Genomic DNA, 27,406 nt, shown 5'->3' with positions numbered 1-27,406 from the left:
AGGAATGTGTGTTTAGAGGTTTTTTAATATTAACTATAAAAAAAAGTCCACTTCCTCCACCAGATTCTACATAAAATAATTCACTGTCACCAAATTAGAGGTTTCACAATTCTGAAAAATAGTTACCTACCACACACAGTAGCTCAAACACACAGTTTACATCCTGTTGGTCAACAATGTTTAAAAAAAATACAGCAGTAACACGGAAGTTATCATGTACAGTAGAATTACTTTTCTTTGAGGGCATCATCAAAGATGTAAAAATATAGCTGCCACATCTGAAAAATGTAGCAGAGTCAAGATCAAAACACTTTATATACAGTCAACAAAAAAGCAGCTGGAACCACCACTGTGAGCTGATATTAGCTTCAAAGTCATTAAAGTCACGGGCATTTTCCACTCGTCATAAAATGAGGCACACAGAGCAGAACTCAAACACACGATTAATATCATAAAAGGTTGGTTTAATATTCTTTTCCACACGGCTTTGTTTGGTGTCAGTAATTCTCACAGACTGTAGATAAAAGAAGGACGTAGTGAAGTCATCCATTGGTTTCTGGACTTCAAATGGATCCTATATTGGTCGGGTTTATTACCATTTACTCGCTTTTAGAGCCTCAAGTGGCTGTTAGAGAAACTGCAGTTTAAAGCACTTGCATGTTGGATAAACTTCTTCGGACGGCTGTTTGGATTACAACGATGTTGTGGAAACACAATAATCGTGTTTCCACAACATGCTATCACAATAACCATTACATATTATAAGAATTAAGTATCTCCAAAGACAAGAATTACCAGCTTGGATAAAATACTTTATTTTTTAATTATGCAAATTATATAAATTGTATAAATTGACTGTTAATGTAGTGAAATTACTGAATATTTTTTTAGTTTCTCCCAAATCCAAATTTTTCAAAATATACAAGGCAAAAATATAAAAACAGAGAGTTGTTTTGCTAATACATAAAAGCCAACAAAGGACTTAATGTGGTTCCAGCTGACTTGCACTGACACACAGTTTTGTCAAAATGAGGCATCACCTGCTGAGTTTATTCATTTATTTATTTTTACCTTTTACCATCTTTAACTTTATAAAATAAGTTCACAAAACAATCAACTCTCTGAGTGGTGATGATTTTAACACAGAGCATGAATTGTGTTTGGAGTTGACAGAAATATTGAGCAGAGTTGGAAGAAACTGGTGTTTGACAACTTCAAGTACAGAAACCTGCTTTTCTCTAGCTTACCATATGCGAACTGGACATTTAAAAGTCAAGCTAAGAGAGCTATCTCCTGCTGTGTTTTTGAAAAAAAAACGAACGATACACATTAACAGAGTAAAGGTCTTTGTCTTTACTCTGGAGCGCTCCTCCTCTCAGTGAGCCCACTCTGTTTTGCTGGCTAGCTTCCAGCAGCTGGCAGCTCTGGAGGCTAAAACAACAATAGCATTTCGCATCCTGTTCTTTGCGCAAAATGTTAACTCCTTAAATACATTCATCTGCCAAAAGCCCAGTGAACAAAAACCACAGAAATGATGGATGTCTGTGGCCTTGTCTGAACAATTCGACAGCAAGTAGAGGTAATTTGTTGCCAGTGGCACGACGAAGCTTGTGAGGGAGCATTTTTGAATCACAAAGTCCAAGATGTCCTCTTTAAGTACCTAAACCAGCTTTAGCAGATTCTTTTGGACGCTCTGGGCATAATATTAAGCAAACAGTTGGCTATTTTTGCATCATAAGAGCACAATAGGAGCCGGTCAGGATTTAGAGTCTCTGACAGATGGATTCCCAACGCGAAACTGCTTTACAGAAAACACTTTAATTAGTGTTTGACTAAAAAACTGCAAGTTTGTTAGTTAAAAGAGAAGATGAGAAGTTAAAAAAAACTGAAAAAAGTGAATCTAAACAAACCTCAATACTTTTAAACTTTCCTTCATCTGGTTTTTGGAGTTTATACAGTTTATACAATTTTTACTTCAGTCCAGATTCACTCCAACATATAGTCTGTAGTTTCTTTCCACATTTATATCATTTAATGATTTAAATGATGGGGTGATCGTGGCTCAAGAGTTGGGCGTTCGTCTTGTAATCGGAAGGTTGCTGGTTCGAGCCCCAGCTCCGACAGTCTCGGTCGTTGTGTCCTTGGGCGAGACACTTCACCCGTTGCCTACTGGTGCTGGTCAGAGGGCCCGGTGGCGCCAGTGTCCGGCAGCCTCGCCTCTGTCAGTGCGCCCCAGGGTGGCTGTGGCTACATGTAGCTTGCCATCACCAGTGTGTGAATGGGTGGATGATTGTGTATAGTGTAAAGCGCTTTGGGGTCCTTAGGACCAAGTAAAGCGCTATACAAATACAGACCATTTACCATTTAAGAGCAACTTACGGCCACTAAAGTCGAAAGTACGTCTATATTGCTGTCACGGCTGACTCAACAGGTGGCAGTTGCAGATTTGATGGCAACTGTGCTGAACAGATGTGTTGAATACAGATAACATGAAAGAAATACTGGCAGTGAAAGATAACTGTAATCAATAGGGATTTTGGCACGCCGGCGGATGTTTTTCAGAAACAATGAAGGACAGCGCTGTGACAACAATCGCCCACATTCAGGGCATCTAATAAAAAAAAAGAGTGCAGTAGTTCGTAACTCATATTGCCCATACAGCTCATAACAGTAACGCTTTGTGTTTACAGTTTGCGTTGGAGTGTGCATTGGCTTCTACGGTGCCTGAATGGGACTGGAAGATACACATAAAGCCCTTAAAATGTGTGACAGTGGTGTTGCATTCGTGTGTGGCCCCATCTCCACTTGTAAAAGTCATTACTCTGTTAATGGCGGCACAGCACTTCATAGCATCTCTGCTCCCGCTTCAATTATGGATCAATTCAGTCGCGGCATGACCCGAACGCCTCTTCATCTTAGAAAAAGAAACATCAAATTGGGCAAAAAAGCTGCAAGCTGAGAGAAACGAGAGAGTTTACTGGCTCCTCGTCATGTGTTTCAAATACTTCCTGAACAGAAGAAGGGGATGAGAGTAAAGTTGTGATAGTCGTGGTGATGAAAGGAAAGTGCTTTCAATCTCCACTTGCGCCTTAATTAAAATGAAGAATGAGAGGAGGACGAGGGGCACAAAAATATTATGCCTGATGTTCTGACTTCTGCAATTTAGAAGGAATTTTATGTGGAAAAGAGAAATCCCATTTTGGCTTTCACTCATACAAGTAAAATGTCCACAAAGAGACACGAACCATCTTTCCTCCTGGCTTTCATTGCCTGGTAAAAGTTCAGATGATCCCATAGTCCCTTAGAGACTTGAGCAGCACGGTGTCCTTCACGTCGCTGAAGACCCTGCGGATGTTGTTGGTGTCCGTGGCACAGGTGAAGTGGGGGTACAGAGTCTTCCACGTCTCCCGGTTGTTGTGGGTGACGGCCTGCTGCTCGTACATCTTGCGGATAAACTTCATAGCGTCTTCGGGGTCATGTTTCCTGCCTGTTGAAAAGTGGAGGTGAAAGATGGAAGTGGACAACAAAGAGATGAATTTGGGTGGAATAAACCGACTGATGGAGAAGAACAAAGACATCAGAGAATTTTAGATTTACTTGTCACTAAGCATGAGATGGAAATTAGATTAATCAACATGGCAAAACATTTTCAATTTCGAATTTAGAGGTGGCTAAAGTTGCATAGAAGGATATCAGCAGAGCGATCACAATGGCATGCAGAGCTTGACTCCAAGGTCTGCCTGAACTAACACTATGTTCGACTTTATTCTATCAGCAGATGAAAAAACCTCCCTGCAAATAATATATTTGAAAAACCGTAAACGGCGATCATTTAGAATACTTTCTTGATGATAATAATACCATTTCTAAACATTTCACTGCAAGTTCAAATCAGCTTTAAAAACAGTAGAAGACTGCAGGGATTATTAACAGGTATAGCCTTCAGAAGTAGTCACTGTAGCAGTAATAAGGACCACACAGTGCCTGCACTGGAACACAGCCACATTAGCGGCAAATAGCAGCCAGTGCTAGGAGCTGTTCACAGTTGTCATTAAGGTTAAATTGACATCAAAGAGCTTGACCCTGTGTGAGTCATTATTTTACCTCGCTAATGCTAGTGGTAAAACAAAGTGTGTGCACCGCACATACACATGTGCAAATTTTCACTTTCAGTCACTCATTTCAATCTTCCACACACACACACACTTGTACACCTGGGGGTATTCAGGTGGGGGTGCAGGAAGGCCAGTATCTGTCTGTGGTTGCCGTTGGTTACAGAGAGAGAGCGGAGGTGTGTGGGGGTGAGGGGGGCACCCTACTGCCTCTAACAGCAGCAGAGTTAAAGGCTGCAACCTCGTCATTAAGCACAGAGTACCTGAAGTGACTCATCTACAAGAAAGACATAAAGAAGGAAGGAAGGAAGGAAGAAGAGACGGAAGAAGTAGGAAGAATGAAATGAAAGATAGAAGGAAAGAAGCAAGGATGAGGGCAAAGATGGTGAGCAATAAGGAAGGGGGGCATGAAGAGGGTAAAGATGGGAGAAAAAAAAAGGAAGAGGCCAAGGAAGAAAGAAAGGAAGACAGGAAGAGGGTAAAGATATCCGAAAGGGGGAGGAAGAGGAGAAAGATGGTGAGAAAGGAGGGAGAAAGGAAGAAAGAACAGAAGGAACAGAATAAAGAAAGCAACAAGGAAATGCGAAAGACTGCAAAGATGCTAAGAAGGAAGGAACGAATGAAGTAAGTAAAGAAAGAAGATGATAAGAAAGTAGAAAGGGAAGGAGCAGTGAAAGAAAAGAAAAAAGCAAGAAGAGAAGAGCAAAAAATGTCTGGTGGCCGTGGTGAGGGCGACAGAGGGAGAGACTTTCAAGCTTGGAATTAGAAAATGAAATCACTTTGCACACACGTTTTTGGAAATGACACATTTTGTGCCAGGTGTAGAAGGGCGTGATGAAATTGTTGCATGCTCAAAGCAAATTGGCTGAAGCAAAATAACATCACAGCCCTCGTGTCTCGGACATGATTGTGTCCACGCTGCGATGGGAATAAACGCTTGCAAACAATGAGCTGCAATTGTAATTGTTGATGGCAGTGAAATCTGGCTGCTGACTTGGCTCAGTCTGCATTCGATGCTGCTGTGATTTCTTATTTGAATGTCTGAAACCTCCACGTTGAGGCTGAGTGTCGGACTGATTCACAAATATCAAACCCTTGGTGCTCTCAGTGCTCCCCGCCATTATTAAATCCACCGCAACTTCAGCACAGGCACTCGCAGACATCTTACAGTCTGACCAAATCTTCACAAAAAGCCTTCAAATCAACTAAAATACTTGGAATATGGTTTTTTCTTTCTTTTTTTACAAATTGTTTGATCAGTTGTCCGATAGTTGCTAGCAAAACTACAACACACCCTCACCCTAAATGCAAACAAACAGAAGACCAGCTGACCTGTGAAACCGGGGAAGTATTTCTGCAGGTCTGATGTTTTCATTTTATCAGTCAGGATGTCAGTCTTGTTGAGGAAGAGGATGATGGAGGTGTTGAGGAACCACTGGGAGTGAATGGTGGTGTAGAACAGAGCCAGACTCTCTTGCATGCGGTTCTGGGGAGGACACAGAGCATTATCACAGAGGCAGGGAGAAAACAGTCCTTCAAAGAGAGGAAATAGGTTGTTTATGGGCAGCATATGGACCACAGTGGAGGTTAATAAATGCGATGGCAGACCAGAAAGTGTCTGGGAGAGATAAACGGATCAGTGACAGGATGGGAGGGAAGAAGAAGGCGATAGGGGGCTGCAGAGGCTGAGAGGAGATAAGAGAGAGGCTTTGTTGTACAAGAGCGAGACCTGCTGGTGAAACGATGGAATGACTGTAGTGAGAGACACATTTATGACTCTGGTACATATATATATACTTTGTTCTTTATTAACAAATTACAAAACCCCCAAACATAAGCTAAACAACCCAGTGTATGCTGTGTGTAAATGTACATGTGCTGTGTATTTTGCACAATCTATGTCCAGAGTGAACGGCCATCTTTAAACTGAGGTGGTGTCTGCCACCTACAGTGCAGGCTTGAGATCCCTTCAACCTCCGATCAGACCTTGCCTCAGGGGACCACAATAGGTCACATGATGGGTTGGGGCAAGGTCTCTCTGTGCTTTCACCCTTAAGCCGTTTTTTTGTTTTTTTTGGCTGAGCAGAAGTCTGCCTGCAGTGAGCTCTGATGTCGGATGAAGGCAGTGTACAAAGCATGTGGTACAACCGGTCTGTGGGCCACTGTTGCTTGTGTTTTTGTTGGGTCACCAGCCAGCCGAGGAGAAGAGCGACGTTACAACATATAAGGAGCTAAAGTGAAAACAGAGTGTTGCAAACTCCCAAGTTCTGACTCAGGTAACCGAAACACGGCATTGCGACACCATCCGTCAGCCACCTACAACGCAGCCTCGATAACCCTTTCCAGGACCTTCAACCCCCGATCACACCTCGACTCAGGTGACCTCGATAGGTCACATGGTGCGCTGGAGCAAAGTCTACGAGTGTTTTCAACCTTCAACATTCTCATTGAAGGTAATAACCCACGCCTTTTTTTTTCATGTGATGTTGCAGATGATCAATCGTGGGTCAACAACCCTCAGAAGACAACCCCTCATAAGGCTAAATACTTGGAACTCCTCTCTTAAATACCTGGGATGAGAGGTGAAGCATCTTTGCAAACCTAAAGAAGTCCAGTTACCTGGATGGCTGAGCACCTACATATAAATATTCCAAGCACCTTAGAATAGCTGGTAAACTATCCGGTAGATAAATCTGCACAGATCCTATGATTGTGTTCATTTTCTGCAGCTGTACACTGAATGAGAGTCACAGGAGTTCTTACAGTCGTGTCTTTCTCCTCCAGGACTTGGTCATACTCGCTGAGCGACGCAAGGAAGATGAGGGAGGTGACGTTTTCAAAGCAGTGGATCCACTTCCGCCGCTCCGACTTCTGACCGCCAACGTCCACAATCCTATCAAGGATCAGAGGAAGGAAACGTGTAAAAGAACAAACAAACGACAAATTGCCAAATGACCGTGAGCTGCTGAAGCGGCAAACGCGAGATCGAGCAGGGATGTGCTTACTTCTCCTGCCCAACAAAGTAACACTGTAATGCCAACAATGATAGTGATCGAGACAGTGAGGCATCTGGCACACCTAGGAAAAATGCAAAAACTATGACAGAACCCTGCACGAGCAAATCACACAAGAGGCATTCATTAACGTGCAGGTTTTCCTGTGTCCCTGCGTACTTGATGTGAGCTAATTCCTTTGTTAATATTAAATCAATTAAGTACTAAAATTAGCAAATGAAGCAAATGAATATAACAAGTATCCACATTGGAACAGGTCCCTGCGAGAGGTGAAGTATGGCATCCAATTTATTCAACAAAGATGTTCACTGCATAAAATAGTATTCATTATTACAGCATGTCTTAATGGATACTAATTTATTTAATCAGGCCTTTTTATAACTAGCCGTTTTGTGTCCACCTTTTGAAAAACTACGTCACACCTAGCAACGGGGTCAGCCACACCTCGTCACTGAGCTCAAGGTTCCCTTCCATTGCTCCGAGCATTTCCCAAACCACTTACAGCTGTACCCAAGATGCACTACAAATTAAGAAAACCTTCGTGAACGCCAATGTGCTTATGTACAAATGCACGAAAAACAAGCCCTTCCCACCATTTCAGTGCTTACACGGTGCCCTCACATCAGTAATGTGCTAATAAGCTGCGATGTGAAGTGGAGATGTCCTTCTTAGAACATGACGCACTTTATTAAAGGACAAAAATGCCTCTTTGCCTTTCATTCACTTTTTTATTTTGCCATTAATTTATCCAGATGTATTTTCTCTTTAGTTTAAAGTGCATCATTATTTTCATTTCCAGCTCCATATTTGTATTCTTAGAGTCTAGCAGAAGAGCTCTGCATGATTCACAGTTTTAAATAAAGCTTATTTTGGTCACCTGCTTGTTGGGATTGCTGTGCTGAAAGCCAAGGATGCCCTCCCTCTGTGACATCATAAAGATTCAAGAGTAAAAATAACTGCCTGACACAAAGTGTGTGATCTTTTGGCTCATAGGGATTACTTGTACACGCACAGTGAAACTTTGGCCATGTTTAATATCAGCACTCCCCCTCTGTAACAGTATACATGTGAAAGAAAGTGAAGAAAGGCTTTTACTAGGTCAACTTTAAATGCTTTTAAGAGTTATTATTTTAAGATAATATGTTGGAACACAATGTCCTTTAGAAATAAGCTTTGGATCTGTTGTCAAAGCTTAGTCTGACTGCCTACACATTTTCAAAATAAAACCCACATGAAGTCTGCACAGAGGCAATCAGAAATGCGATCCTATTGCGTCCAAGCAGGCGTGAGCAGACAAAGCCTCTGCAAGAGTCAATAGTATTTTTTTCACAGTGCAGTGAATAGTGAAGGTATTGGATTTGCCCCTGTGAGAGGTTAGAAATCCGAGGATTGGTCACCTTAGTGTGATGGTATTGACGGTAAAGGAGTAGTCGTGGATGCCCGTGGTGGGGAATCGAACTCTCAGCACGTCCTGTTCCGTGGGGATGTAGTCCTGGGAGGTGATGCGGTCCAGATTATTCATGTAGCTGAAAGAGAGACGCGATGGGGCCGAAGAGAGAAAAAATATTACAACGGCAAAAAAAAAAAATCTGTTTCTCACACTAGAGGATATTTCTACTGAAAAATATTGCCTCTGTTTACTTTGCATCCGGCAATGACAGGTGAACCGGTGATGACAGAAAAGAAAAAAACTGATTAAAAATGCAAGAAGGGAATGGAGCAAGTCCACATCAACCTGTGTACAGACCACAGCTTTATGGCTCATGTTGATACAAGCTGTCATTAGCTAATGTTGACTGCCTGTCCCTTATCAAGCACGCACCGCGATGACTGAACTGCCGGGTAAACACAGACCAGAACAGCAGTATAAAAGAGAGAAAACATGCAGGCTGAGCCCACACTTTGTTCTGTGACACTTGAGATACTTTTAGCGTAAGGCTCACACCTACTGTGTCTTTCCCCATTGATAATAAAAAGCCTGTCTGAGGTTAGCTCTACACTGTGGCTTAAAATGGTTTTTGTGATGTAGCTATAAAACCTGAAGACTCCTCCGTGAGCGCGACGTACAATTTCAGTGAGTAAAGCAGAGGTGGAAAATGGAAAAAATGACACAGTTAGGGCATAAATCTGAAGGGATCCTAGAACTTATCAAACTGGAAAAAGTTGGTCGATAAAATATCCAAAAATGCTCGAGACATTGTCCGTGAAGGTTCTCAGTCATCCAGGTCATCATAGTCTAAGGAGCTTGGAAAGAAAAGCGTCTGGACTCCTTTAAGTTGCTTGAAGACGTTTAACCTCTCATCCGAGAACTGAAATAGCTTCTCGGATGAGAGGTGAAACGTCTTCAAGCAACTTAAAGAAGTCCAGACGCTTTTCTTTTCTTTCCAAGCTCCTTAGACTGCTCAACTCACTGTTTTAGCCAACATAAAAACCTTCAAATAACATCTTTGGTATTTAAATGAATACCAAAGATGTTATTATATCGTGACAACGTTAAAAAAACAGCAAAAATGGAAACCCCAAACAGCGTAGAAGGAGCACTTTAATCTCTTCCTGCCTAAATGTAGCACATTCACTGAAGAGGACAGCTGTTATTAGTATGACTACAACGGATGACGGGTTTGTTGTGCTCATCTTTTGTTGCATCATTTGTGTAACAGCTTTAACAGAATCAGCATCACCGACTCTGTTTTATGGCTGTGATGTTACACCTTTATGTATTACTTATTTATTAAGACTTTTTCAGACTGATAATAAGCAACGGCACACTGACTGAATGCCATGCCGTGTCTCTTGTTGAAAGAAATGAAGGTTGTTCATTTTGAACTGAAGGTTTTGTAGCCATTTCTGTTTTAAGTTGGATTTTTTTCCCCAAACAACAGCCTAAAATAATGAGTTAGAATTATTTAGTTTGTGATTTGAGTGTTTTTCTTGGCTCTGGGATGTTAAAAAATTAGCAGCTCGATCAATAATGATGATAACAAAATCTGAATAGTTACAAAATTACCAGGCTACCTACACATTACACCAACAGGACCTGCTCAGCCATTGAAACCATGCTATGAAGCTCCAGGCACACAGTTTTTGTCCATTACATGGTTTGAGACTTTATGGCTGAGTTGCTCTGGTTCCTAAATGCTTCCACGCTGCCACTTACAGTGGATCGTGGAATATGCACAAGGGAAAAAACTTCACAGACTGACTTGTTGCAGTGGTGGCATCCTATCCGGTCGTTCAGTCTGACGTCACTAGCCGCGTCTGGGCCTAAACTCCGCTGCAGGTCCATATATCAAACGATCACTGTGGCACTACTGAGAGTTGAAAAACTGTCTAAAGTCTTTCATCTTTAATACAATTATCAGCGTTCTGCTCTACCAGGTGTAACAATTGTGTTTAACATCCAGGCATCCATGAAAACGGAATTTATGACATTTTACGGAGTTAGAAGTTAGCAGGGAGTTAGCTCGCTAGCTTCTATCTAAATACAATATAGCATGTCCTGACTGCGGGGTTTTGGAAACAAATTTAAACGTACAGCTCTGTTATCACTTCCAACATAAATGAAGACAGAAAACTAAACAGCAGTGACGTTTGTAGGGTTACTGAAGTTTGGCTAGCTGGTATATAATGATGTGCTACGTGACCGCTAGCGACACAGCTATGTTAGCATAATATAAACAAGCTAACTTTTTTTCCACTCGATAAAAGTTACCGTGAGTGTTCTCGGTGGTCAGGAACAAATGTAATCGCATGGCAGGATGCTGTAAAAGGACCAAACTTCAGCCAGGAGAACAACTGAGATAATCCATCCACAATACGAGGTTAGTCATTCATATACTGCTGCATGGGCTGGGCTGTAGTTACATCTTAAGGTTTTAAAAACTGAGCTTAAATAAACGATTAGCGGTAATAAAAGCCGAGGGAGGTCAACAGTGATCACTGACTGTTTTAGGAGCTTTTTGAGATCAAATAGAAGAAAATACAAAACATTAAACATGTTAACAACACAAAAGCCATATTAAACGCAGACTACTTTAGGCCCGGAAGTAGGATTGGTCACGTCATCACTTAACGACCGGATTAAAACACCACGCTTGGATTCGGTAAGCTCTTAAGAACGACCAGTTCCTTCACAAATGTTTATAAAGGCTGACTTCAAGCCTACCGTAGGTGCCTGATTTTATGCCCTTGTGGCAATGAGGCTAAAAGCACCTGAATTCAAAGACTACGTTTTGTCTATATATGGTTATCCCCTTTTCCCCACAGATATCGACGTGCACTTTCTTCCAAACTTGCCGTCTATCATCATTTCCCATATCCTGATATTGTTGTTGGTGCTTTGTTGTGACAGCATTTCATCATGTGATACTGCGTCCCAGCCCTCACAGAGGGTGTGGTGCAGCTTTGACTTCTAGCAAAGCACAGCTACTCACTACTCTGTAGAGTCCAGGAGTTGGTACTCGCAGCGGCGGCTGTAACAGGCACGTATTCCCGAGTCTGCCCAGAGGCGGCGGATTGCGTCAACATGGCCCCGTTCCAGTTGGGTGACCTGTACTATGCTTACATCCTCCAGCCTCTTGGCGTAAATCTGGAGGACAGCACAAGATTCTCAGTGTGAGGAGATTTCATGATGAATGCTTAAAAAACATTGAATACAAAGCTTTTTAACATCCTGTGTAATTAATCCTTCAACAGATGCTTTGCACCAAGGATTTGTGCATGTTTATAGTAAAACCACCAGCTATTTATAGGCTGCAGAACGCTATGCACGTATATTGGTGTCAGCGTGTTTCATGCTTCTTCTTCAATGTGGGCGTAATCCCACAAATCCTGGGAGTGCACTTCTGGTCAGACGCCTGTACACCTGCGCTGGCGCCCGTGTTTATGAATAAGCGTTGATGTGTAACTGGGTGTGTCCGTGTGTGTTTATGCTGCATCTACCTCGTTCTGTGGGTTGGAGTAGGGAATTCTGAGCGTGGCCATCGCTCCTGTCATTGCAGTCATGGCAGTTAAGATATTCTGGTAGATGCATTTGGCGAAAGCCTTCCTCTCCTCCTCTGAGTAGCCTCGTCCGTGAATGATCCTCATCTGTCGGATGAAGGTGGTTTTTCCACTCTCCCCAGTCCCTGAGGCAGCAAACAGAACAGCTAATAATTTACATTTAAAGCAGAAATCCTTCATTCAGGTTTCCTCAGAGCAAAGATGAGATCGAGTTAACTGAAAATAACGGTGCTTTAAAAATGGCCAGATATGCACTGCATTCCCATGGAAAAAAATGGAGACGCTGTAATTGTGAGAGAAGGTTAAAGCACTTATCTGTGAGCAGTATATTTAAGAGGATGGGACGATGGTGCTACCTGAGTTAATGTAATTCATACATTCATACATGAACACAACTCCCGTTCATTTCCAAGAATACTTCAGCACCTTTCAGACAAAAAAGGCTGCAGAGCTCTTCTCCCTCAGACTGATATAAAACCACATAATAACTCCTCGTTCTGTGACAGGTGAACACACCTGTCAGGCATAAGATTCTACAAATACTTCTGTATTGCACCTCCACGCAAATGTTGTTCTTAGATTTAGAGTGTACATGTTATTTATTAATGGAACGTGCACTACTCTTACACAACGTCAGTCTCACTTTTACAGTTACAAAGTTTTTTCTTTGTTTTTTATCACTGTTGCATGTGTATATTTTTGCAGGCTCTCATAGTGTTTTTGCAATATCTGTGCTTACTAAACATTTAACACAACATCTTTAAAAGGTATGCTGGTGTTTGCATCATATTCTACTATCCTTAAGCCCTTCCCACACACACACAGGTATTTTGGAAAACAGTTTTTTATATCGGTTTTTGGCCTTTTGTCCACAACCATGTTTTAGGTCACTGAAAAGAAGTCTTGATGCATATGCTCAATCATCCAGGTAAAGAAATCTCAAGAAGCTACGTCCACATGAACAGAATCAACTTTTTAGGGTCACTGAAAAGCGTGGATGTTTCATGTGGATGGGATGGTCTCTTAAAACAAAAGCAGAAGCTCCTAGTTTAAAAAAATATTCTCATAGATGTGGGTGTAGATGTGGTCAGAAAAGCAGCTTTAAAACAACACGTAATCATTCTCTTTTGCATCCAAGGCTATGGTAAGTTCCTCCTGTAGCCTCAGGGAGATCAAAGTGTTAACCTTAAGCTTTTTTGTGAATATAAACTATAAAGTAGCGTGATGAGGAGACTTTATTCCACAGGAAGCTGAAAAACGAGCACTCAATTCAAAACACAAAAGGCCTGATATACAGCTTGCAGGTACCTTCTCTGCAGACTAGAATCAAAGATACTCTGTTAAAGATACACCGAACGAGAGGGGGAAAAGTTGATTTATGTTCTGTTACACCTCGGTTTATTGTTAACATTTTATGCCCCTCTTGTTTTATTGTTTTGTATCCACATCATTCTGTGTGGTGACTGTATTTCATAACGAGCGCCCTGGATTTACGCTGCTTCTCACACGGTTACAGTCCCAGGGTTTTAAGTCGTGTTTATTATTTTAGGGTTCTGTTTGCTTTCGCTGATGTTTTAGTGCTCTGTGTGTTTTGTATTACTGTTGGTTGAGTTCTTCATTCCTATTTTTCATTTCTTTATTATTTCAGTCTCAGTTCTTATTTTATTCTAGTGCTGAATGCGTTGATTTTTAATAGTTTTATTTCTGTTCCTCCCCTCATATCTTGTTGTTCTCACCTGTGCTAAGCGCGCTAACCTGTGCCTTGTTTCCCACCTGTTTCCTGTGTAATCAACCCTCTGTGTATAAATAGTTCTGTCTTTTCCTCTGTCTAATTTTCAGGTATCTGTTATGGTTCCTGTGTTGCCTCTGTGATTGCATTTATACTTTTTTATGGCCTAAATCTTTTAAGTCTGCATCCTGCACTCAGACAAGGAGTGCAGAGGACTGAACAGACTTCAGTAAACGCTCCTGAAATCCTAACTTAACCACTCAGACGAAAGAGTGAGTGGTCTTTGGATGTATTTGTTTTATTCAGTTGTCAGCTAGAGGAAACGAAACTCTTGAAACTTTTTATTCTGGGAATCAAGACGACTTTTGAAGGAAAATCATAAAGCAGCGTTTGTGTGAGACGTGCTGAAGATGTTTTCCTGACAGTCCAGTTTTTGCAAAACAGAAATTTTTGTACAAGACGTAAGAAAAACTGGCCCCCGTGTATCACGTCTCATTATCGTCTTAGTCTGCTGAAAACATCCCAAAAAACGACACGCTCATTTACTGTGTGTTATTTACTGGGTATCTGCTGCTCTTTCACAGTGCCACAAAGCAGCAGCATAGCTATCATAAAAGATACTGTGGTTCACGCATAGCTGCAGAGACAGATAGTTGATTAACTAATACAGTATTAGACATTTTTAGAAAAATTGGATTTGGTTTTGTGTTATTCTTTTGGTTCTGATGCAAAAAAGACGCAGACCTACAGCCAGTTAACCAAACACAGGTCTCTGAACTCCACGAGGGACCCGGGAGTACCGAGAGAGAACCCACAAAGATACAAGGAGAACATGCAAACTTGACACAGAAAGGCCCCAGCATGGAGCGACAGCGCTAACTCCTGCAACACTGCACTGCCCACTTATTCAATATATGTCAATAAAGTGGACCTATGATGTTCTACCTCATGTTTCAATCGTATATGTATATTACGAGAAGTGAAGGTCCAAGCATTCTCCGGCGAGGGATCTCTTGTTTATGATCTTTTGATTCATCATAAACTTGATTTTCTGTAATTCCTGTGAGCTCTGTCTTCAATCTGCTCTACAGATTAGGTTAATTATGAACCATGACTAAGACTCTATTAAAGTACAAGCATGAAAGTATGGATCTGAAAAGAGGATCATGCATTGATAATTACAAGGGTGTCAACCTTTCTGGTCTTTGTGTTATAGTGGTTGCTGTTTGACACAAGCACTAAAAAGAAAAGTGTATATATTCAAATGACTTGGTTTTGTCTAACAAACAGCAGAGAAGCTGCAGAAACGAGACAAAATAAAGTCAGCACATAGAGATATTCAAATTCAAACGATTGAAAAATCAACTTGTCAGTTGAGTTTCTGTCAGCTAGACTATTTATCATGTAAATATTTCACCTATGACACCAGCCCAGGGTATCTCTGCCAGGAAGGTGAAATTATCTTAAAATCAGATAATCCGAAACTTGTCAGACTAACTGTAAGAAAACCCAAACAAAGCTGGGCTTGTATGTTTCTGGGCCGTGTGCCACAGGTGGTTTTCAGGTGGCATAACCAATCCCTACTTTCATCGTTCATTCTTCACATACTCACATGGTGACACATGCCTTACATAGCTTATACACTCATGTGCAGAGGCCACCAAACAGTCTTGATTTGTATGCAGGGTGTACCTTAGAGTATCTTGTCAAATTTTAAATGCAGTTTAATGTCTGTTTAGCCTGTTTTTTGTGGGGTTTTTTATTTTGTTGCATGAACCAACAGGTGTGTGTGGTGCTCTACTGACCCAGCAAAAGGATTTTAATCTCCCTCCTCTCCTTCTTCTTCTGTTGCTTCAGGATCCTCTTGATCTCTTTGTCCACAGCAATGGTGTTCTTCTCCTCCTCGGACAGACAGCACACGCAGGTGCTGTAGCACCACCGCCCGCAGCCGGCCATGGCCAAAAACACTGAAATCAAACTGTTAATGCATTATTAAGTAGCCAAGCACCCGCAATAATAAACTCACTGTTAGGCAGTTTGATGTCTGTTTGCTCTTCAGTGGTTTTTACTTGCTCACTGACACGCCAGTGGTCTTTATTTGCAAGTATGCCGACCGAAGGTTAACTTTAAAGGGTGTTTCATACTTTTATGTACGCTTCATTTAACCACCTTTATGAAACTCGCCGGTCAGTTCGGTGAGTAAACACTACAGCACCTTTGTCACTAAGAACTTTTCCTTTTCGTCTTTTACAAGAGAAACAAAATTAATCTCTCACCTCCAATCAGTCTGTCACACTCCCTGAAGACGAGCAGGTACAGGTTCAGATTTCTTTTCCCGGGCCATTTTTCCCCTCCCTCAGCTCTGCACCTGCTGACAGCGGCTAACAGCTGCCGTGGCCCACCAGCAGCTTCATTAGCTCCCACTGACTTTAAACGCCTTTTTTTCCAGCCCACACGGAACAACGTCCAGTTCGGGAAAGTCCACCGCGCCTACGCAGGAATGTGCCGCCTCCCCGAGCCGCTCCAAACACCGTGACTGGAATGCTGCCCGAACGACGCCGCCACAAGACAGCGGCAAACGACGGCAGAAGCGCCGGAAGATAGAGGTTTGGACGTACAAAATAAAAGCATGTCGTCACAAGTTGCATTCAAACGTGAAAGATTAAATTGAAACCCGAATTTTTTTTATATTTTCCTGCTTCATGCATGTGATTTCTTCTTCACTCATCTTTTTTTTCCACTCATTTTACCAGTACACTACTCTGCATTTAATAATTAGTTATTGCTAACGTCTGACTCTTTTGTCTGTCTGCCAAAGGTCTCTTCCTGTTAGAAGTAAGTTTTTCCTTCCGACTGTCGTCGAGTGCTTTCTCATAGGAGGTCATTTGATTGTTGGGGGTTCTTTACCTTATAATGTAAAGTCACCCAAGTAGACTGTTGTTGTGATTTGGCGCTATATACATAAAATTGAATTGAACTGATTCCAGTGTTATTCATTTGTTTTGTAGCTGTTACAATTATGTGTGATTAATACTGAAGAAAGATCTGTAAAAACTACATATGTGAAATATTTGGGAGTTTGTAACACCATTACCACCATGGTCTCCTGAGATGCATCACATTTTGATATTTCGCATACAACATATGCATCGTCACTGGGTACAGTGTAAAAATGATGTTTGCACATTAATGCATTAATACTAATAATAACACTAACATTATACATAATAATACAGCTTTGAACATTTTCTACATTTAATGCATTTAATGATATGTAATGTCTGCAGTTAATAATTGATTGGTGTCTATTGTTAAAAAATAAAAACAAAAAAGTATTCTTGTATTCTTAGCTCCTCACTGGATTTCCAAACTTCTCACCTGATTAGTAAATCCATCCACCCTGCAAAGGAAACTTCTGGTCATTAGACAAATTTCACAACCACAGGTAAATGCAGGAATGTAGGCTGACTGGTATATCAAGAGTTTTACCTTTGCCTGGCTCTCTTATCATGTCCAAGGTATTGTAGAGTGACTTTGCAGTGGATTTCATGGTCGCTTTGTTACTCATAAAAAGTACCATGAAGTACTTGAACTCCTTCTCTTCTCCTTCATGGAGCAAGCCGTTGTTTTCCAGAGGAGCAGAGTGACCTAAGATTTAGGGATGCTGCTCAGCATTCCAGCTGCAATCCCAAAAATCACGTTCATAATTCACGTTCAGTTCCAAGATCAGGACCCATGTTAAACATCTGTCCACAACACCTGTGGTTGTGGTGACAACACTGATGACCATGAAATTGTGAGCTTGGGATGCTGACTCCACACATGGCAAAACAGCCAAACTTATTCTGTGCTCTGCTTCACCTGATTCATTGCTGATACTGACCACTCCTTGGGTATATTGTTCTAGAGTAAACAACTTTGTCACGAGCCTCACAGTTTGGATCATGCATGACATTTACACCTGTGACAGAGTACACAGTATGACAAATGCTTCCAAAAACCAATGCATGTGATAACAAAGAAGTGCAATGTAAAAATGTTTGCCTATCGTTTAATTACACCAGCTGAGGTTGATTTAATGTTCTTTTAATGCAGGCATAAAAATGCTTTGCGTGAAAAATACCCCACACACTGATATTCTTACTCTTTTATTTTTACTCTATTTACTCTATTTCTTTTATGTGTATTTATTATAATTTTATTTTTACAGTGTAGTATGGTTTCATGTAATTGAAAGTTGTAAATCTTCTCTATGCAATGTGGATTTAAAAGCCCAGCAAGGGACAAGGGTTTGAAATAAGCAATGGCTATAAACTCTGGCAGCACATCCTTATCATGCTCCATATAGGAACTATGCTAAACTGCATTGCCCCTTTTGAATATATAAACTGAAATAGAACTTTAGAAAAGCAGGATGAGGAATGGGCTAACAGTTATAAACAATAAAATTCTTTTTTTAAATTTTTTATTCGACATTTTTATTTAAAACTGCAGGAGAACCTTTGAGCTTGTTGTGCAGACGCTATTATTATGAAAATACATAACCGGAAGTTAGCTCTTCTTTTTCATGTCTGTTTTGACTGTTTTCAAAGAGTCCGCGGATAAAGTTTCAGCTACCGCAGAGGCTCCACGGCTTCATGTTTCACCTGAGCTGGGGGCAATCACTGACTCACAGACTTTTACTTTTTACTCATTTATTTTTAATAACCAGATGTTATATTTTTTTTAAAAAAAGCTTGTTTTACACTTCTACATTTCAAAATGATTTAGAGAACTTTTCATTAAATTCATTCATTAAAACAACCAAATCCAAGCATTTTCTTTTTATCAGGTTATGAAAAAACGAGAATATTATTGTGAAAATTTAACATCTAAATTATGACATGTAATAAAATGGTTACAGGTCTAGTACAATACAAAAGCACACACCCAAAGTACTCCAACCGTCAGGAATCCGTGTAAGGCTCAGTGATTCAGTGATTTTTCACCGTGCAAAGGTTTTTCAGAGTAAAGATGAAGAGGGCAGCAGGTTTGTCACTCCTCTTCTTGGCTGCTGTTTGGATGTCCAACTTTTGTCTCACCTGGCAGAACCGGTTTGTCCAGCTTTCACGGTTTCATATATTGAGATCACCTGAGCCCCACGTTGCCATGGCAACGAGGTGAGGCGAATATTGGGTCTTTAGTGTATATGTGTGTGCGTGTGTTTTCAATTACAGCAAGTAATTAAAGCTTTAATATATGTAATGCATTTTATTTGCTTCTAATAGGCTGGACTTCTACAGAGGTGTTACTCTGTAAACAAAGCCCTGCCATACTTGTCATCTTTTGTGTGCATTGTGCGACTGTGTTGTAGCTCTTCTTCTTGACATTTGTGTGTTTATTAAGATGATGGAGCAAATATTGTGTTTTGAAGAACGCCTTTCGTAGGCTTTCCCCCCCCTTTTCATTCCCCTTCCTTTATATAATTCTCTAAAATCTTTGCCAACAAAGATGTGTTTAGTGAGAATTTAGGGAGAGAAAAAAAAGGAAAGGAAGACAGAACAGAGGAGCAAGGAACAAGAGAGAGAGAACACAAGAGGAAAGAAAGCGGAAAAGGTAAAACCGTGGGGAATCATGCGCAAAAAGTGGGCGTTGAATGACAGTAACAGGAAAACAAAACAAAAAAAAACCCTTCCTCGTGCTTCCCGTTACAGGGATTTAGACATCTGTAGTGTTTACCTGCTGGCAGAGATGGATCCAGATCTCTTAGTACAATGGAACACTTTGTGTAGAACCTGTATTATTTATGTGCTTGCTTGTTTGTTGTACATGCAGCGGCAGTAACACAGACTCTATCCCCATGTCACCGGCTGCTGAGGGAAACACGAGATGATCAATGATTAATCTGACAGCATCTATCAGACAGTGTGTCACACCAGAAACAATAGAGCACCGCAGGCAGCTTCTCATCAGGTTAACATCACTCCAAACAGGAGTCTCTGCACACAGCGTGGCGTATTATTGTTTATGGGGTTAAAAAAAGCTTATCTTCATTGGTTCCCTATAAAATACAGTGTGAAGTTTTAAATCCATCCACATACAAACTTTTGAATAATTAGGTCCTGTCATATTTTAAAGACCTCATGGTTATCCTAACAGGCCACTTTCCTCTCAGACTGCAAGCTTACTTGTGGTATTTGAGGCTTCAACTGTCATCAGACTCCTCTTCTGTAAAACCAGCTCCCAGTTTGGATTTAAGAGACAGTCACCCCCTCTACTTTTAAGATTAGGCTTAAAACCTTTTGGTAAAACATATGGTTCAGGCTAGGAGACTTCCCATTATGCACACCGATCTCTTCATCTCCACTCCCTTCTATTCACTTTTATTTTATTTGCCACTGCACGTCATTAACTCTTGTCTTCTTCCTTCCATAGTTTGTGTTTTGTCCTTTGTCTTTCTGTGTTCTCCTTTTTTCTCTTCTCTTTCCCTTCACCTCCAGTCAGCTGTGGCAGATGGCCGCCCCTCCCTGAGCCTCGTTCTGCTGGAGGTCTTTACTTGCTAAATGGGAGTTTTTCCTCCAAGTGCTGCTCATGGGGGATTTTCTGATTGTTGGGGCTTTCTCTCTAATGTTGTAAAGTTTTTACCTTGCAGTATAAACCACTTCAAGGGGACGCTTGTTGTGATTTAGCGCTATGGAAATAAAGCTGAACTGAATATTTTTTATATTTAATATACTTTATTTATTATGTCTTACACTCCTACTGAACATCATGCAGATTTTTTTAAGGATGGTGCAAATATATACTAATTTCTGGGACTACATATTTACTCCTTCAGTCTGCATGCTAAAGTATCCTTGGGCAAGTTAGTTACTCGTGTGTGTGTGTGTGTGCGTGCGTGCGTGCGTGTGTGCGTGCGTGCGTGCGTGCGTGCGTGTGTGTGTGTGTGTGTGTGTGTGTCTGTGTGTGCGTGCGTGCGTGTGCGTGTGTGTGTGTGTGTGATTATGTAATAAGACAGTCAGCTGAATAGAAAGGCACTATAGTACCAGACCATTCACCCTCAATAGAGATGAAGCAATGATTTTAAGTTAAATAACCTTAAATGTTATTAGTAAAAGTCAGGAATTTGGGCATATTTTTTTAAGGTACTATTTGCAAGAGTAATGAAGATAAAGATTTTTTTTCACACTGAGATGAAAAGTATGTGCTGTCCTTATATGCTCCTACCCCTCATACACAATAATAGCCAACCACAAACTGATAATGAAACGGCAAACAGTATTTCACAATAAAATGAATGTCAAATAAATGAAATAACTATGTATTTCCTAATTTAAAAAAATATTCAGAGTTGACTTAAGTGCCACATAACAGAATGAAAAGCTGTGTAGTGGAATAATAATAATTGCTTTCTTTTCTAATTGAAATATTTGGTTGGTGATTATTTTCTCCTCATTCTTCTGCTCCGTCAGTCAAGTGTGGGACAATGAGAGAGCAATGCCGTGTATAAAGAGAATCCAGACTTATGTATCTTTGGCTTTGTGGAATAATGTGATCATCTTGGAAAAAATTTTAATGTGTTTTTTAAAGAACAAACAAACAAACAAAAAATACCCAGTGCATTACTGGTGAAAATGACCCTAAATTGGTGAACGGCTGTAATTATCTGACTGAGTTCATAGTGAATGAACAGAGTTGGTAGTAATTTCAGTAGGTGGAGGATTTTGGCAAGAGGCACAGCTCATTAAAGATGTGGGCGGCCAGGTCGGGCTGTAATGTCATGAGTCACGTCTGAAGATTTTCCTGATAATACTGGGCATACCGAGTGTGCTGATATCCCACACATTTCATTCTTTAGTCTTAGATCAGAACATCAGATTTGCCATCTTTCTCGGCACGAAGCTTGCCGTACACAACATGCAATTAGTCACCCAGGTTAAAGATAGTTATTGAATTTTTAAGGGATAGCTTCTCATCTGTAGTCATACCCAATGTCTATGACTCAGATTTCAGTGTCATTGGCCTCTTAATTTATTCTCTCTGTCAAAGTTAGATTAAACCTAACAAGGTCTAAAGAGGTTAAACATGTCGAACCCACAGTCGGAAGAAATGAAAAATACTGCTGCGTTATGTGAAATGAGTTTGAAAGTTGTTGACTCTTGCAAATACATCTAATGTCCACAAGATGTCACTTGGCTCTAGAAAATTGTCTGTCAGCTCATTGCTTGTTGCAGCTGAGCAGGTGACGACTCTAAGCAGTGAAGAAGGATTGTTCTTTGTTTCAGTGTCCTCATCCCGGCACACCCAGTATTACCCGAAACAGAAACAACAAAAATGGCTAAAACAAAGGTGGTTCCCTTTGGGATACATTTATCAAAGTAAACTTGATTTAATTGACAACAAAACCTCTACATTGTAGGCAAGCATAACTGTTTTTTCCCCATCTTCATATGAGTATTTCACAAAATTTTGGAGTTGCTTTCCTTTATTAGCCCAGACATCTATTTTAAGATAAAGTTGGAATGAAGATCTTATACACCTGTGGTATATTTAAAAGATTAAATAATTGACTATTATTATTTAAAGTTAGTTTAACTAGAAGTTCATATATATAGATATATATACACATTTCATTAACATCTATTTTTTTTGTTACAAACTAGGAGAACCGTAATATTATAATATATTCAGTATATTATTATATTCATTTAATATCAATTCAACTCAGTTTTATTTGTCTAGCACTCTTTCATACCTCTGGGAAGTCCCCCAGCAGCCTGAGCCTGTCCCAGCATAACTAAAGGATGGTTTAGGGTCACCTGATCCAGCCCTAACTGTAAGCTTAGTCAAATACGTTTTATGCTTAATCTTCAAAGCAGAGAGGGTGTCTATGTCTCGAATCCAAACAGGGAGCTGGTTTAATGATGTGATGTGAATACTTCTCCACCTTTACTGCAATGAACTGACTCTTTAATTTAAGTTGTGGCATTCTTACTGTTACTTAAGTTTGCTCCATTGTTGGTCTGTATGGAACATATAGATGTGGACAAAATCACACCAGCTAAAACAGTCTGTCACACACTGGGCATGTTGTGTTGTGGAAATGCAAACCTGTGAAACTCACAACGAAGTAAATAATGAGGTTATTTCTGCTACATTGTCCCAGATTTTGTCACAATTTCACGACTTTTAGAGGAAAATATTGCACATTTCACTCAAATATAGTTCTTTTTCATATGTTTTGTAATTATTAGCAATAACTGAAATTTATTTGTGATCAGTCGTAACAGCACATATAAGACAACATTAGAATATAAGCCTTTAAAATGAGAAAACAAACCTGTGTTTTGACATTTGACTCTTTCATAACATTAGTTTTGTTTACTTGCTTTAATTTTGACAAAATATTGTCACCATTTTTTGTAAGACCTTGAGTATTTTTTTTAATCTCTCACACTCATAAACTCAAGTACAAAACTTAACACGTTAATAACCGTTCTAAGAGGCAAGTATACCGACAGTGAGTCAGGGGTTTGAAAAGCAAAGTGAATATGTGATTATGAATAGATTCCCACAGCTGGTACTCGATGACTCAGAGTCAATTTGTTCTGTTAATTTGTATGTGACGTGCAAGTTGCTGAACTTGGCCTTGTACATGTGTCACTTTCTTAAGTATATGTGAAACTTTGTTTTATAATTCCTGTATGACTTGTTTGTTTCCTTTGTTTGTTGGCATGATAGTACATGCAGCTGATTTTGCAAACAGGATGGAAATGGCTGGTAAACATGCGCTTTAAGAAGGGGGAGGAGCATAGGGTAATCTATGAGAGGGGAGGGAGGTACAGTCTGACAGAGCAAGGAGACTGAAAGGGGGTGGCAGGAGAGAATGTAGCTCAGCAGCTTTAGATGGTAATCTGCAGGATGACTCTGGATGTCAAGAAGAGGAAGCGTGTGCAGAGAGAGGGGAGGATTAAATGGTGGAAGTTGAACAATTAAGAATATTCAGAGTTCAGTGAAGAGTTGAGACAAGCTGTGAGTGGGATGGAAGAGTCACTAGATGTTTGGGAAAGTACAGCTGTGGTGCTGCAGGAAAGTGCCAATAAGGGGTTTGCTGTATCCTCTGGACAGAGGAAAGGGGACAGGGAGACTTGGTGGTAGAATGAGGAAGTACAGGAAGGCATTCAAAGCAAGTTTAGTCCAGATACCTGTGCAGGCGTGGAGATGTTTTATTTAACTTGGATTTCATTTACAGGTAGTCCCACTGAGTCCCATTGTCTCCTTTACAACAGAGACCTGTTTCGTATAAGTGTAATAAAATCAGAACGATAAAATAGTGAATAAATTTCCAAGTCATTAAAAACAAGAAAAAGTTTCAAATGACGGTTTCACAAAATCGTTTATATGTCCTTTTGAAGCCTATGAGCGAAATGAGTCACGTCAGAAGGAGCTGCACTGTGTCTTGTTTGCAATGTGATGGACAGGTTGAAAGATGGAGTCAGGCAGGAGTTTTTGTGGACTATGATGTTTGCAAATGGAATAATGATCTGTAATGACAGTAGGCAGAAGGTGGAAGAGACACTGGAAAGGTGGAGGTATGCTCTGGAGAAAAGACAAATGAAAGTCAGGATAAGCAAGACAGAATACATGGGCGCGAATGAGAGGGAGTCAGGTGGAAAGGTGAGCGTGCAGAGAAGGTAAATGGAGAGAAGGTGGAGATGAGTGTCAGGGGTGATTTGTGACAGAGGGATGGCAGGATGGCTGAAAGGGAAGACAAAGTTAGAGAGAAATGTGCAGAGGAAAGATGGTGGATATACTGGATAATAATACTGAGTATGGAGCTGTAATGCAGGAGGAAAAGATGAAGACCACAGTGAAGATTCATGGATCTAATGAAGTAGGGCATGCAGAGGGTTGGTGTGACAGCGGAGGATGCCAGGGATAGGCTGGAGGAAGTGGCAAGTCTTGCATTCAATATCACACAAATGTTAAACTTCAAATATCAGATAAATGAGATATTATAAAGTTTCAAGCTGGGAAAGGGGGTTGTTATACAGAATGTGAGCGGCATATATTACATCTTATTGGGAAGGTAGTACTAATGAAAAGTGCTTTAGAACGAAAGTGCAAGGAGAAGTAGCTCATCTCAAAACTGCACAGCACTCAGTTACTGCACTTAAATAGAAGGCCGCTTAGTTTATTTCCACTGCCTGCAGCTCGTTGTTTGAGTAGTCTCGGAAATGACCTGGTGAAACTCTTGTAGTGGACTGCACAACACAGACAGGCTGTATGTGAGTGCGCTGCTCTTTGACAGGAGATGGGCGTTGCCCATCCAGTCAAATGTCAGTCGCTTCCTCCGACACGCCTCCAAAGAGGATGACTTTTTCCTCTCAAGCAAACTTGGGAAGTTAACCGTGCTGGAAAGACCCGCCTGAAACACCCACACGCCTCGTGTTGATTCGCTCTTCCTCTTATCAATCACTTATATCCCAAGTGACGAAATCGACAGCGCCACACCGGAGCTGAGGAGTGGGTGATGAGGAGCGATCAGCACCACCAGGAAAAGGAAAAAAAAAAAAAATACCAGGAGCGATAAAATGCACGGAGGACAAGGGTCAATTTGACTGCCAGTAAGACGTTTTGGCACTTTGGGGAGGGGGGTTTGGTGTTTGCGAGTTTATTTTGGGGAACGCTAGTTTAATGCAGTCAGGATTCTCTGTCAGTAGGAGTTGGCTGTTTTTTGGGCTGCAATTCCAGGGAAGGCTCTCTGAGCTAACCTAGCTAGCTAACAATTAGCCTTCCCATTTAGCCCCCTATCCTGGTTACTTGGTGCCTCCGCCTGCGAGACATACCTGCTCTGAGCGCGCACTTTCTCTGATCGGCACAGGTGCATGCGGTTCGTGGAGGACTCGAGGCAGTAAACCAACCTTTCTGGATGGACAGACTGGGGCTCGTTGTCACTGCGCGGGCGTAACTTGGAGCGCTGATTTCGGGGCGGCTAGGCTTGCACTCGGCCGGGCAGCCAGCAGAGGGGATTGGACAAATGTGGTGGCCGCGCCAGGCAGTTGTGTCCCGCTGTGTGTGGGACCGAAGTTAGTAGTTTAGTATAAGAAAAATATATATGTCTATATATTTTTAAATTGACTGGGCTAAGCAAGAAAACAAAGTGCGCTGAAGATAAAATTCAACCTGTTAGCTTGGTTATAACGTTAGCAGCGTTTAGCTTTCAGGCTAGTTAACAAACTAATACCGGTCCATGAAATCAAAATGGTTATTCGCACCCTCGGTAGTTCCTCGGGATATTTGCAGACATGTTTAGTTTCTTTTTTTCTGATGAGCTCACAGTCACTGTAGCCTGAGGTTTTACTGGAGACTTTGACTAACGTTAAGCTGTCAAATATTTAACACTTGACAGCAGCTTTGCCATCAACAAGGGAGGCCAGAGTCTGCACCAAGCAACGAGACTATCGAGCTCCATTATCAGTGTCTGGATATAACCTGTTGGGATCGGACTGTTGTGCACACAGGAGGCCTTCTTCTTCTTTCTTTTTTTTTATCTGGTACTTTGTGTGAGGTGTAAGCCCGACACCTCTCCTCAAACGGGCTTTCTTCCCCCCCGCTCATGCGGTGATGACTTTAGACTCCATGATGGCTTGTTGCCTGAGTGAGGAGGCGAAGGAGTCCAAACGAATCAACGCTGAGATCGAGAAGCAGCTCCGACGAGACAAGAGAGATGCGAGAAGGGAGCTGAAGCTGCTCCTGCTGGGTAAGTCTGCAGGTTCCTGTCTCACACTGCTTTGCTTCGGGATGCACCCACACTACACACAAACCATCTGGCTCGAAAAACCACTGGTGTGATTGTGTTGTTTTACAGCTTTCGCATGCAAAACTACACCCACGATTGCTCGAGCTAAATTGCTCCGATCACCACAGGATTTGCGTGTGATGTGATATGCAAAGCAAAATGCACTCGTGTGGTTCAGGTTGTGTTTTTAGTCTAACGGTGGAATAGCTGGAAGCAGCCACTCACCCAGGAATTTAAACCAGCGACTGAATTAAAATCCGCAGTCTGTAATCTTTACTGTGTTTCTTCAAAGCTTCCGTAGTCTTGCATCTTTGGCCACAAGGATTCATGAGAAACGTCTCCCCTGCTGATTTTCTTTTTGTTAGAAGACCACCCATAAGACAGCAGAGGGAGGAGACTGGCCAAGGTCGGTGGATGTAAGCAGTTCTGGGTTGTAAATGATGGAGGAGGTTATTTGAGAATTAAATCTTGCCAGCGAGCTTCTCTCTTGCCCTTCACACAGACTCTTGAAAGTGAATGGCCAGTATTACTTGAACTACAGTCAGAAACTGGAACGCTTCCACTACTAAATATTTTGTCCCTGAGTAGATTCTGCCTGTTCCTGTGCACACACACCTCGGAGTGAAGTGTGGCTTCAGTGATGAGCAAGGGCTGCATTTTAATTAAGTCTAGAAAAGGCCTGCACTGAGGTGGCTTGCTGTGGGAAATGAGTCCTCTCCAGAGAGCTGGAAATGCTATTCAGGTGTGTGTCTGTGTGCGTTAAAGGTAG

At 41.2% G+C, this 27,406-nt stretch overlaps 2 protein-coding genes across 8 annotated transcripts in view; one reads left to right on the top strand and one right to left on the bottom strand.

Moving 5' to 3' along the window:
- Nucleotides 1–791: 791 nt before the first annotated feature.
- On the bottom strand, nucleotides 792–16,654 carry LOC101482615 (guanine nucleotide-binding protein subunit alpha-14). 2 transcript variants are annotated; one of them, XM_004554972.5, is made up of 8 exons: nucleotides 16,133–16,654; nucleotides 15,662–15,823; nucleotides 12,068–12,252; nucleotides 11,560–11,714; nucleotides 8,524–8,652; nucleotides 6,876–7,005; nucleotides 5,445–5,598; nucleotides 792–3,487 (listed from the first exon to the last, which is right to left on the bottom strand). In XM_004554972.5, exons 2-8 carry the CDS (start codon nucleotides 15,810–15,812, stop codon nucleotides 3,282–3,284), a joined length of 1,110 nt encoding a protein of 369 aa, XP_004555029.1. In that variant the 5' UTR covers nucleotides 15,813–15,823; nucleotides 16,133–16,654; the 3' UTR covers nucleotides 792–3,281. The 2 variants fall into 2 exon arrangements, with proteins under 2 accessions (XP_004555029.1, XP_004555028.1); XM_004554971.5 differs by having other exon boundaries at nucleotides 15,662–15,834; nucleotides 16,133–16,653.
- Nucleotides 16,655–25,281: 8,627 nt separating this feature from the next.
- Nucleotides 25,282–27,406, top strand: part of LOC101483097 (guanine nucleotide-binding protein G(q) subunit alpha) — a 37,196-nt gene continuing 35,071 nt past the window's right edge. Inside the window, exons 1-3 of one of the 6 annotated variants that reach the window (XM_076880382.1) lie at nucleotides 25,301–25,462; nucleotides 25,720–25,924; nucleotides 26,473–26,598. In XM_076880382.1, the coding sequence (XP_076736497.1) occupies nucleotides 25,876–25,924; nucleotides 26,473–26,598 (175 nt within the window). In that variant the 5' untranslated portion in view covers nucleotides 25,301–25,462; nucleotides 25,720–25,875. Of the gene's footprint in view, nucleotides 26,599–27,406 lie in introns of all 6 variants that reach the window. The other 5 variants (XM_076880381.1, XM_004554974.6, XM_076880383.1 and 2 more) reach the window with 5 other exon arrangements.

Source organism: Maylandia zebra, linkage group LG23 (assembly GCF_041146795.1).
Source record: "Maylandia zebra isolate NMK-2024a linkage group LG23, Mzebra_GT3a, whole genome shotgun sequence".
NCBI classification, from domain to species: Eukaryota; Metazoa; Chordata; class Actinopteri; order Cichliformes; family Cichlidae; genus Maylandia; species Maylandia zebra.
Note: the sequence above shows the minus strand (reverse complement) of the source record. Positions and strands in the feature narration are given on the sequence as shown.